Raw genomic sequence first — 13540 nt, forward strand, 5'->3', positions numbered from 1 at the left:
GTGCATGAGAGAGGGAGAAGAGAGAGACAGAGAAAAACAGGATTGTAGGAGTGAACAGCATGGTTGGGCAAGTATGTGTGTGTAGGAGTCTATATGTTCAACTGTATGTGACATACTGTAGAATAAGACAAATTAGTGTTTTCCTTGTGTAATTGTGAACAGCTATTGACTACTGTTTTGGCTAAGATGTGGTTGGGGTTGGTTGGTCTGAAGTTAGGGTATGGCCTTGTTCTGGAAAGTTTAATAAAAGTGGGACATGGTATGAAAAAAAATATCTATGACCTCTCCAGGCAAGCCTAGAGAAAGAGTCATGGAGGAGAAAGACAGAAAGGAATGCCAATTCACTGGATATCAGCCCAGTTCAGAGTAGACCAACAGGCTGCCTGCTTGCTGCCCTCTTCTGCCTGGTTCCCTAGCAACCCCTAGTGTACTCCTCTGTGAGGCCGGCCCACTAATGACTGCTGTTGCCGCAGCAGCTCAGAGGCTACTAATGGTTCCCGTCTTCAGAGCTGTGGAGCTTCATGACCAATCGCTGCAGTCTAGGGCCAGGACACTGGCTGATCACCGGGCAGGGACCCCAAGACCTCAACCCACCTTAACTCTCCCGAACACCACCACTCTATCCTCTAACTCTCCCTAACACCACCACTCTATCCTCTAACTCTCCCTAACACCACCACTCTATCCTCTAACTCTCCCTAACACCACCACTCCATCCTCTAACTCTCCCTAACAGCACCACTCCATCCTACACCTCTCCCTAACACCACCACTCCATCCTCGACCTCTCCCTAACACCCCCACTCCATCCTCTAACTCTCCCTAACACCACCACTCCATCCTCTAACTCTCCCTAACACCACCACTCCATCCTCTAACTCTCCCTAACACCACCACTCCATCCTCTAACTCTCCCTAACAGCACCACTCCATCCTACACCTCTCCCTAACACCACCACTCCATCCTCCACCTCTCCCTAACACCACCACTCCATCATCTAATTCTCCCTAACATCACCACTCCATCCTCTAACTCTCCCTAACACCACTACTCCATCCTCTAACTCTTCTGAACACCACCACTCCATCCTCTAACTCTCCCTAACACCACCACTCCCTCCTCTAACTCTCCCTAACACCACAACTCCATCCTCTAACTCTCCCTAACACCACCACTCCATCCTCTAACTCTCCCTAATACCACCACTCCCTCCTCTAACTCTCCCTAACACCACTATTCCATCCTCTAACTCTCCCTAACACCACCACTCCATCCTCTAACTCTCCCTAATACCACCACTCCCTCCTCTAACTCTCCCTAACACCACTATTCCATCCTCTAACTCTCCCTAACACCACAACTCCATCCTTTAACTCTCCCTAACACCACCACTCCATCCTCTAACTCTCCCTAATACCACCACTCCCTCCTCTAACTCTCCCTAACACCACTATTCCATCCTCTAACTCTCCCTAACACTACCACTCCATCCTCTAACTCTCCCTAATACCACCACTCCCTCCTCTAACTCTCCCTAACACCACTATTCCATCCTCTAACTCTCCCTAACACCACCACTCCATCCTCTAACTCTCCCTAACACCACTATTCCATCCTCTAACTCTCCCTAACACCACCACTCCATCCTCTAACTCTCCCTAACACCACCACTCCATCCTCTAACTCTCCCTAACACCACTACTCCATCCTCTAACTCTTCTGAACACCACCACTCCATCCTCTAACTCTCCCTAACACCACCACTCCCTCCTCTAACTCTCCCTAACACCACAACTCCATCCTCTAACTCTCCCTAACACCACCACTCCATCCTCTAACTCTCCCTAATACCACCACTCCCTCCTCTAACTCTCCCTAACACCACTATTCCATCCTCTAACTCTCCCTAACACCACCACTCCATCCTCTAACTCTCCCTAATACCACCACTCCCTCCTCTAACTCTCCCTAACACCACTATTCCATCCTCTAACTCTCCCTAACACCACAACTCCATCCTTTAACTCTCCCTAACACCACCACTCCATCCTCTAACTCTCCCTAATACCACCACTCCCTCCTCTAACTCTCCTAACACCACTATTCCATCCTCTAACTCTCCCTAACACTACCACTCCATCCTCTAACTCTCCCTAATACCACCACTCCCTCCTCTAACTCTCCCTAACACCACTATTCCATCCTCTAACTCTCCCTAACACCACCACTCCATCCTCTAACTCTCCCTAACACCACTATTCCATCCTCTAACTCTCCCTAACACCACCACTCCATCCTCTAACTCTCCCTAACACCACTATTCCATCCTCTAACTCTCCCTAACACCACTACTCCATCCATCCAAGAGTGTTGCGGTTCTCCACATAGCCCACCTATAATTTAGCCCAAACAACTACCTCTTTCCCAACTGTATTTAATTTATTTATTTATTTTGCTCCTTTGCACCCCATTATTTTTATTTCTACTTTGCACATTCTTCCATTGCAAAACTACCATTCCAGTGTTTTACTTGCTATGTTGTATTTACTTTGCCACCATGGCCTTTTTTGCCTTTACCTCCCTTCTCACCTAATTTGCTCACATTGTATATAGACTTGTTTTTTTTTACTGTATTATTGACTGTATGTTTGTTTTACTCCATGTGTAACTCTGTGTCGTTGTATGTGTCGAACTGCTTTGCTTTATCTTGGCCAGGTCGCAATTGTAAATGAGAACTTGTTCTCAACTTGCCTACCTGGTTAAATAAAGGTGAAATAAAAAAAAATAAAAAATAAAATAAAAAACCCTCCTCTTTCACTCCAAACAAACCAGCGGAGAAAACGAAAGGCTTCTAGACACAACATCTGGAACTCCCCAAGTCCCCCATCTGCCCGCCACAGCCCCCAGTCACTTTATCTTAAACCCTCCAGGCTCTAACCACAACTTGTCATCTGTGCTCCCATTCAGACAATGCCCAGTTCCACCACTCACAGTACAGTATCCCTCAAACAGAACTATACTGAATGGTGTGGGTGTGGGCTGTGCAGTGTTACCCTTTGGTCCAGCGCCACAGTGTATTCTGGTGTATTTTGGTGTATATACATGTGGAACTAGGAGTTTGACGATAGATGCATACATCCCTCCACGTCGTTTAGTCTCTTGGCTATATTTGACTCATGACGTCTGGGCTCATGTCAACTGCTGTCTAGTGTACCACGGCCTTAAGCCTTTCAGCCATAGTGAACCTGACTGATGGGAGTGGGCAGCCCTGCACTGTGCTGCTCAGTGACAAACACACTGGTCCTGTCCTCATGCCCTATGTAGAAGAGACAGACCCAGTGCCCAGGGTCTACTGCAGTCTCCAGGAGACACAGCCAATACACCACTCATGGAAGGCTGCCCTCACTAAGCACAGAGCCTCTCTACACTGACCTTTACCCCCACACTATTCATCCAGGGGAATAGGAAGATATTTGTCTTGTTTTATACAGTCAAAGGCTTTGAAGCTTCTTTTTTTTTTTTTTTTACATGTCATACTCCTGAGAGAGATGGAACTGTGTTCAGGGGGCAAAGAGAGCCATGGGAGTTTTTATTCACAGCAGGCGTTTTAAAAGCCCTTCTAATGTTGGGCTTGGCGCTGCTAAGCTTTTTCCCCTCTGGACTGTATCTTCAGAGGTTGTTTATTGATTTGAACTTCTAACCTTTTTACAGTACTTTGTGTTTCTTGGACGTGTTTTTGTGTGTGGCTTTCAACAGCCAGTGTGTCTGGGGTGGGCTTGGCTGACCAGAGCAGAGCAGCAGCATACTGGTCACGACGCTTGGATCTGGTCCTGAGGGGAGGGGTGGTGGTGGTAGTGGTTGGGGAGGTAGGAAGTGTAGAGCTGGGCAGGGCAGGGCAAGTCATAGAAGGGTAAGGGTTGAAAAGAGAGAGGGAATGAGGAGAGGGAGGGACAGAGGGAGAGAGGGAGAGAGGATGTGTATAGAGCTGGGCAGGGCATGGCTGTAAGGGACAGAGGGAAGTAGGGAGGAGACAGGAAGCTCAGGGCAGCCAGAGAAGACCTCTCTCTGTGGGGTGATAGTGGGTGATGTAATGGCATTAATCTCCTCATGCCATCTGACAACCAGTGTGACTCTGTCATTGAAAAGTGCTAATTCTGCTGAACTGTGAGGGGGAACCAGGCATCTCCGGAGGCCAAGGCCCTGGATTAATTAGGCATGCTGGCATCAAACTCAAAGCTCACACATTCTCCTCTTCTTTACTAGAACAGAACAGAGCAAAGCACTGTTTGTGTTGTTTATCTGATGCTCCAGTGAGTCAGGACAAGAACTACAGGCCCATGAACACCACTCTGTCCCCTTTCCTCCTGGTAGTGGTTGTAGTGGATGTCCCCAGGTGGCCACACTAACCCAGGTGTTTTCTCCTCTCTTTGCAGATGAACCGGCCCATCCAGGTGAAGCCAGCCGACAGCGAAGGACGAGGAGGTAATTAACCTTCTCCTGGTTGTCCCTTCCCTCTTTTCACTCCTACTCCCTCCTTCCCTCCCTCCCTTCACCACTCCCTCCACCCCTCCACTCCTCTACCCCTCCCTCCTCCACTCCTCTACCCCTCCACCCCTCCACTCCTCCGCACACCTTAATATTCTGCTCTCAGTAGGGACACACTGGGAGTTTGCAGAGTAGCCGTTAATATAGGTCACTCGCCTCTATTGACTTCCCATCTGTGCTGGCCGGACCAACAGAGAGGGGCTGTGTCAGGTTCACTGTCACTCTGAGAGGTTCAAAGTCGAGTGAGGAGCCGGAGGAGGAGAGGATGGGTGGGGACCTATTCCTCCTCACTGTCCTCAGAGTGACAGCTCAGCCTGGTTACAGATGAGAGCAACTGGGAGTTAACCCCCCTTCCATGCACCTCCATATCCTCTCCCCCCCTCCTCACCCCCACACAGCCACACTTCAGAGGTCCTGAATAGGCTTTACCAGTCAACACCAGGACAGTCATACCCATCCACTTTGTACTGCCAGGTCAATCGTACAACTCAGATTTGTTATTTTGACAGCATATAAAATGGACAGAGGAGAGAGTGTAGTTAGTAGTCAGACATGTTTATAAATGAGCCGTGATTTTGGGTTTAGGCCTTTAACACCAAATCACAAAACAGAATGAAGGTTTTTACACAGAGCTGAAGAGCCACCCGCCAGCTTGGCCCTAGCCAGAATGACAGTGTGATTGACTAGATCATTCCAAAGCCATTTGTAACATTATCGGGGTTAATGCAGATTAAGCCAGTTACAGATTTACGTGTGGCATAATTACATCTAATTGACCCAGTGTGCGTCTACACTGTGAGGGTCAGATACATTATATGTATCCCAGCCTTCTGAGTTACACCACAGCCAGCCAGGGTAAGATTAGACCCAGACTGAGCCAGTTTGGTGATTTACGTGGTCAAGATGTGTGAATCAGCCGGCCCATTTCCCAGTTCCCTGACACACACTCGCTCTCCTATTTAGAACTTTAATTAACGACCATCTAAAAACAGGCAAAGTCTGACGGACAAGACCTGGGCGGGAGCCAATCGGCATATTCACAGAGATAAATTGGATCTCTGGTTTAAGGGAGGGAGGATGGATGGGCACCGATATCAATTACTACTCTTTCTCTAGCCGGAGAGGAGAGGGGGAGAAAGAGGAAAAATACAGACCGAGTGAATGAAATACAGAGGGCGCTCTATAAAATTCTGTTCTGTTCTCTAGCTAGTCAGTCTGTCACAGGAACATTGTGTTGGGGACGACAGACAGAATATAGGACACGGCGTGGTGCTGAATGAAATGTGAGCACGACAACAGGCCAGGACCCAACAGAGATATCGAGCGTTAATGGCAACAGGAAGTCATCAGACAGGGCAGGACCCAACAGAGATATCGAGCGTTAATAGCAACAGGAAGTCATCAGACAGGGCAGGCAGGTAAAGCGTAGCCTCAGCTGATAATGAAATTAGATTTACTATGAAGGCCTCGACTTCATAGTAGACAGCCCTGGGTAGGAAAGGGATTCATCTCTCCCTCTGTGTGTGTGTGTGTGTGTGTGTGTGTGTGTGTGTGTGTGTGTGTGTGTGTGTGTGTGTGTGTTCACGTGCGTGTGCGTGTGTGTGTGTGTGTGTGTGTGTGTGTGTGTGTGTGTGTGTGTGTGTGTTCACGTGCGTGTGCGTGTGTGTGTGTGTGTGTTCACATGCGTGTGCATGCATGTGTGTCTCAGTCAGAGCAGATAGAGGGAGGCCAGCCCAACCAGATAGACAGTATTCCCACCAGGGTATAGCTGCAGATTGGTTAGTAGTGGGACGTGCGCTTGCGCCGAGACTTCTGCCCCCATGGAATGGAGACATTTATCACATACAAGACATCAGCAATTATCTGTCATGAGGAGTCGCAAAGGTGTCTCGGTTACGTGCTTCTGCAGGCATTACGGCCCATTAGTGGGTTTAGAGACGCTCGTACACCCCCCTGCCTCCCTCTCCCTCCTTCCTGCCTCCCCATCCACCAGAGAGCTGTCCTCTCTCCAGGGATAGAGATGTGTCAGAAGCGCTAGTAAAAGTTTGGCACAGGAACTGACTGTGGGACCAGACAACACATAATCCTGCATATCTATTGGCCCATTGTGGATAGGAAAACGAATTCTCTGGGCCATCTATTAGAATGACTCATGGGTTATTTATTTCTCCTTTGCATTATCAAATAGAATAGGAGGATGGGATGCGAGGAGGCTTTTCAAACTTTAAATCTATTGTCACGTTGCTGCTCTGAGTCAACCAGCACTCCTCTCCAAGTCCATCTTTATCTCGTGTTTACAACCCAGCCTTTATTTTCAACTTGATCAAGTCATGATTTCAATTGGGAGATATGGCGAGACAATTGAAGCAGGGTGCCTCTGCTCTTCTGCTATGTGGACAGTGCTTGAATAGAAAGGGTCTCATATCTCTACTTTAAACCCAAGCAATTTGCCTCAATCCAAACGGGGCTGGGGAAGTGGATAGAGAAGGGAGGGATAGAGCTAGTGATAGAGAGGGGAGGGATAGAGCTAGTGATAGAGAAGGGAGGGATAGAGCTAGTGATAGAGAGGGGAGGGATAGAGCTAGTGATAGAGAGAGAGGGGGATAGAGCGAGTGATAGAGAGGGGAGGGATAGAGCTAGTGATAGAGATAGAGCTAGTGATAGAGAGGGGAGGGATAGAGCTAGTGATAGAGAGGGGAGGGATAGAGCTAGTGATAGAGAGGGGAGGGATAGAGCTAGAGCTAGTGATAGAGAGGGGAGGGATAGAGCTAGTGATAGAGAGGGGAGGGATAGAGCTAGTGATAGAGAGGGGAGGGATAGAGCTAGTGATAGAGAGGGGAGGGATAGAGCTAGTGATAGAGAGGGGAGGGATAGAGCTAGTGATAGAGAGGGGAGTGATAGAGCTAGTGATAGAGAGGGGAGGGATAGAGCTAGTGATAGAGAAGGGATGGATAGAGCTAGTGATAGAGAGAGAGGGATAGAGCTAGTGATAGAGAAGGGAGGGATAGAGCTAGTGATAGAGAGGGGAGGGATAGAGCTAGTGATAGAGAAGGGAGGGATAGAGCTAGTGATAGAGAGGGGAGGGATAGAGCTAGTGATAGAGAAGGGATGGATAGAGCTAGTGAGAGAGAGGGGAGGGATAGAGCTAGTGATAGAGAGGGGAGGGATAGAGCTAGTGATAGAGAGGGGAGGGATAGAGCTAGTGATAGAGAGAGAGGGGGATAGAGCTAGTGATAGAGAGGGGAGGGATAGAGCTAGTGATAGAGAGAGAGAGGGATAGAGCTAGTGATAGAGAGGGGAGGGATAGAGCTAGTGATAGAGAGAGAGAGGGATAGAGCTAGTGATAGAGAGGGGAGGGATAGAGCTAGTGATAGAGAGAGAGAGGGATAGAGCTAGTGATAGAGAGGGGAGGGATAGAGCTAGTGATAGAGAGAGAGGGATAGAGCTAGTGATAGAGAGGGGAGGGATAGAGCTAGTGATAGAGAGAGAGAGGGATAGAGCTAGTGATAGAGAGGGGAGGGATAGAGCTAGTGATAGAGAGAGAGAGGGATAGAGCTAGTGATAGAGAGGGGAGGGATAGAGCTAGTGATAGAGAGAGAGAGGGATAGAGCTAGTGATATAGAGAGAGGGATAGAGCTAGTGATAGAGAGAGAGAGGGATAGAGCTAGTGATAGAGAGAGGGGGATAGAGCTAGTGATAGAGAGGGGAGGGATAGAGCTAGTGATAGAGAGAGAGAGGGATAGAGCTAGTGATATAGAGAGAGGGATAGAGCTAGTGATAGAGAGAGAGAGGGATAGAGCTAGTGATAGAGAAGGGAGGGATAGAGCTAGTGATAGAGAGAGAGGGATAGAGCTAGTGATAGAGAAGGGAGGGATAGAGCTAGTGATAGAGAGGGGAGGGATAGAGCTAGTGATAGAGAGGGGAGGGATAGAGCTAGTGATAGAGAAGGGATGGATAGAGCTAGTGATAGAGAGGGGAGGGATAGAGCTAGTGATAGAGAGGGGAGGGATAGAGCTAGTGATAGAGAGGGGAGGGATAGAGCTAGTGATAGAGAGGGGAGGGATAGAGCTAGTGATAGAGAGGGGAGGGATAGAGCTAGTGATAGAGAGAGAGAGGGATAGAGCTAGTGATAGAGAAGGGAGGGACAGAGCTAGTGATAGAGAGAGAGGGATAGAGCTAGTGATAGAGAGGGGAGGGATAGAGCTAGTGATAGAGAGAGAGAGGGATAGAGCTAGTGATAGAGAGGGGAGGGATAGAGCTAGTGATAAAGAGAGAGAGGGATAGAGCTAGTGATAGAGAGAGAGAGGGATAGAGCTAGTGATAGAGAGAGAGAGGGCTCCAGAGCAAGGCCCAGGGAGAAAAGGAGGGAGTGAGGGAGATGGAGAGCTGGGGTCGGCAGGATGAGAAGCTAACGGAGGGTGATGGGTTAGCTGAGCGAATCTCAGCACTAAATCATTTGGGAAGCACCCCTTCCTTATCTCCTCCTCTCCATCTAGGAATCTCTTCCCCCTGACCTTGTCTGCTGCTGTGTTTGAAGAAAAGATGAAGCCATGTTATCTATGATTGGAGATGGCGATTATCTAAACACAATCTGCAGGCTGCAGGTCCCACTCCTCCTGTAGCCATCCAGCCATGGCCACCGTAGTAGAATGGAGAGAGGCCATGCTGATGAGGACAAGGATGGTGGATTAGTATCAAGCGCCCTCTCTCCCTCCCTTTATTAACTAGGAGAAGACATTATGCCTCCCTCCTATTCTCTTATTACGCTTCTCTAACACACACTCACTTCCATCTGCATTTACTTTTTAGTCCAATCTCCATGCTCTCTCTACAGCAGTGTTTCCCAGCTCCAGTCCTCCAGTACCCCGAACAGGACACATTTTTGTTGTAGTCCCGGACAAACTCACCTGATTTGACTCATTGAGGGCTTTATGATTAATTGACAAGTGAAATCAAGTGCGGTTGTCTGAAGCTACAACAGAAATGTGTCTGTTGGGGGTACTGGAGGACTGGAGCTGGGAAACACTGCTCTACAGTGTACAGTGCCTTGCAAAAGTATTCACCCCCTTTGGTATTTTTCCTATTTTGTTGTATTGTAATGTGAATATATTTTTATTTGGATTTCATGTAATGGACATACACAAAATAGTCCAAATTGGTGAAGTGAAAAGATATATATATTTTTTTAAATATATAAATAATAAAAAACGGAAAAGTGGTGTGTGAATATGTATTCACCCCCTTTGCTATGAAGCCCCTAAACAAGATCTGGTGCAACCAATTACCTTCAGAAGTCACATAATTAGTTAGATTGCACACGGGTGGACTTTATTTAAGTGTCACATGATCTGTCACATGATCTCAGAAAATATACACCTGTTCTGAAATGTCCCAGAGTCTGCAACACCACAAAGCAAGGGGAACCACCAAGCAAGAGACACCATGAAGACCAAGGAGCTCTCCAAACAGGTCAGCGACAAAGTTGTGGAGAAGTACAGATCAGGGTTGGGTTATACATTTTACAACTTTGAACATCCCACGGAGCACCATTACATTTAAAAAAAAAATGTGAAAGAATGTGACACCACAACAAACCTGCCAAGAGAGGGCCGCCCACCAAAACTCATGGATCAGGCAAGGAGGGCATTATTCAGAGAGACCAAAGATAACCCTGAAGGAGCTGCAAAGGTCCACAGTGGAGATTGGAGTATCTGTCCATACGACCACTTTAAGCTGTACACTCCACAGAGCTGGGCTTTATGGAAGAGTGGCCAGAAAAAAAAATTGCTTAAAGAAAAGAAATAAGCGAACATGTTTGGTGTTCACCACAAGGCATGTGGGAGACTCTCCAAACATATGGAAGAAGATACTCTAGTCAGATGAGACTAAAATTGAGCTTTTTGGCCATCAAGGAAAACGCTATGTCTGGTGCAAACCCAACACCTCTCGTCACCCTGAGAACACCATCCCCACAGTGAAGCATAGTGGTGGCAGCATCATGCTGTGGGGATGTTTTTCATCGGCAGGGACTGGGAAACTGGTCAGAATTGAAGGAATGATGGATGGTGGTAAATACAGGGAAATTCTTGAGGGAAACCTGTTTCAGTCTTCCAGAGATTTGAGACTGGGACAGAGGTTCACCTTCCAGCAGGACAATGATCCTAAGCATACTGCTAAAGCAACACTTGAGTGGTTTAAGGGGGAAAATGTAAATGTCTTGGAATGGCTTAGTCAAAGCCCAGACCTCAATCCAATTGAGAATCTGTGGTATGACTTAAAGATTGCTGAACACCAGGAGGAACCCATCAAACTTGAAGGAGCTGGAGCAGTTTTTCCTTGTTTTTTTTTTCAAAATAATAAATCTTTTCAATCCTCAAAGTGGTAGGCATGTTGTGTAAATCAAATTATATAAACCCTCCCAAAAAATATATTTTAATTCCAGGTTGTAAGGCAACAAAATATGAAAAATGCCAACGGGGGTGAATACTTTCGCAAGCCACTGTATGTTCATCTTTTGTAATAGAAGAAACACACCAGACCGACGGATGGCTAAAAGACAGCTAAAAGTCTCATTCTAATAGATGGCCCAGATAATTAGTTTTCCTATCCACAATGGGCCAATAGATCTGCAGGATTATGCACCATCTGGTCCCACAATGGTGGGACTCTAATGTTACATATTCAGGCAGACACAGACCTAATGGTGGGACTCTAATTCTACATTATCAGGCAGACACATACAAAATGGTGGGAACATTTAGCATTAGAGTCCCACCATTCTGAATGCTTTCTTCCTGATAATGTAGAATTTGAATCCCACCATTCTGTATGTGTCTACCTGATAATGTAGCATTAGAGTCCCAACATTATGTATGCATCTTCCTGATAATGTAACATTATAGTTCCTCCATTCTGTATTTTTCTACCTGATAATGTAGCATTCGAGTCTCTGTGTATCTTTACATAGATGCAGTTTGACTAGAGCGTGTATCAAGGTTCGTAGTTTCTGTCTGGGTTATACTCAACCCTACGGCATCCTGAGGAGCTATCCTTTTTTTTTGCTCTGTGTTCGTCCTTGCCTGGGCGCTTCCTCTTCTCAGCGTGTGTCTCTGAAGGATGACCCCAGTCTGGGAGGTGAGAGATTGACAGGACCTCAAGCTCTTGTGCAGTGTGCTGTCATGCCCCACCCAGCAGACAGGGAAGAGTGAGGGATGATGTGTGGCTGTTGCAGCAGGCTGCCAGGCCGCTGGGGAGGGGCTGTCTGGAGGCACCTCAACACCCACTGAGGACCGTGCTCCACTTTACATGCAAATGAAGCCAAAAGATTTCTCTCCGCCTCTGGACACGAAACATGCAAAACTTTGAAAAGTCAGAAAGAGCCCGGCAGGGCGGCACACACCCAGTTTGTCAGAGGTGAAGGGAACACAGTGTAGTAGCTCAAGGTTGGCTGGGCATTAAATTAAATTGCTTTGTTACAGCACCTGTATGATAGGGCCATGCCATGAGAAAACATACACCCAAATTGTATAAGCAAAAATAAATGGAGTTTAAATATTTGGAAAGAAATTGGAACAGGCAATTTCACCACATTTCTTCCGTTGTTCTGTGATCGTTTTTGAAAGTCGCAACGAAAGGCCCTCCTTGTAAATGAAAGTGAAATTCCTTGCAATACGAGTTATGCATTTACAAGCAGGGGGCCTGGATCCTGTCGTCACTCCTCCTGCCTAGTGGTTAGTGCATTGGGCCAGTAACTGTAAGGTTGCTGGATCGGATCCCTGAACTGACAAGGTAAAAATCATTTGTTCTGCCCCTGAACGAGGAAGTTAACCCACTCTTCCCAGGGAGGCTGTCATTGTAAATGTAAATAAGAATTTGTTCTTAACTGACTTGCCTAGTTAAATAAAGGTTTAAGAAATTAAATGTAAAAAATGCCTGATACGGTGACAATTTGAATATTCCTTCCCTTCTGATGATTATATTTACTGTGTTGAATAATCTTCTGGCATTTATCAGATTAGGCCTATCAGTTAAGAGACTATGGGTCAGTCAGATGTATCTTCATCAGCATTACAGCAGGCCAGGCTGAATCTGGGGAGGGAGCTGGAGATGGAGCTGGTTGTGGAGTTGGGGACTTTATATAGAGCTGGAGTATAGGGCTGAGGAGCAGGGCTGGAGCTGCGTGTGGAGCTGGGGACTTTATATGGAACTGGGGTATAGGGCTGAGGAGCAGGGCTGGAGCTGGGGACTTTATATAGAGCTGGGGTATAGGGCTGAGGAGCAGGGCTGGAGCTGGGGCTGGGGACTTTATATAGAACTGGGGTATAGGGCTGAGGAGCAGGGCTGGAGCTGGGGCTGGGGACTTTATATAGAACTGGGGTATAGGGCTGAGGAGCAGGGCTGGAGCTGGGGCTGGGGACTTTATATAGAACTGGGGTATAGGGCTGAGGAGCAGGGCTGGAGCTGGGGACTTTATATGGAACTGGGGTATAGGGCTGAGGAGCAGGGCTGGAGCTGGGGACTTTATATGGAACTGGGGTATAGGGCTGAGGAGCAGGGCTGGAGCTGGGGACTTTATATAGAGCTGGGGTATAGGGCTGAGGAGCAGGGCTGGAGCTGGGGCTGGGGACTTTATATAGAACTGGGGTATAGGGCTGAGGAGCAGGGCTGGAGCTGGGGCTGGGGACTTTATATAGAACTGGGGTATAGGGCTGAGGAGCAGGGCTGGAGCTGGGGCTGGGGACTTTATATAGAACTGGGGTATAGGGCTGAGGAGCAGGGCTGGAGCTGGGGACTTTATATGGAACTGGGGTATAGGGCTGAGGAGCAGGGCTGGAGCTGGGGACTTTATATAGAGCTGGGGTATAGGGCTGAGGAGCAGGGCTGGAGCTGGGGCTGGGGGCTTTATATAGAGCTGGGGTATAGGGCTGAGGAGCAGGGCTGGAACTGGGGACTTTATATAGAGCTGGGGTATAGGGCTGAGGAGCAGGGCTGAAA

The 13540-nt window shown here is 47.7% G+C and overlaps 1 protein-coding gene across 1 annotated transcript in view; it reads left to right on the top strand.

Moving 5' to 3' along the window:
• Positions 1–13540, top strand: part of LOC115113619 (CUGBP Elav-like family member 3-B) — a 239356-nt gene that overhangs the window by 162605 nt on the left and 63211 nt on the right. Inside the window, exon 3 of the mRNA XM_065013070.1 lies at positions 4435–4483. Coding sequence (XP_064869142.1) covers positions 4435–4483 — 49 coding nt within the window. The remainder of the gene's footprint in view (positions 1–4434; positions 4484–13540) is intronic.

The sequence above is a fragment of the Oncorhynchus nerka genome, linkage group LG28 (assembly GCF_034236695.1).
Source record: "Oncorhynchus nerka isolate Pitt River linkage group LG28, Oner_Uvic_2.0, whole genome shotgun sequence".
NCBI classification, from domain to species: Eukaryota; Metazoa; Chordata; class Actinopteri; order Salmoniformes; family Salmonidae; genus Oncorhynchus; species Oncorhynchus nerka.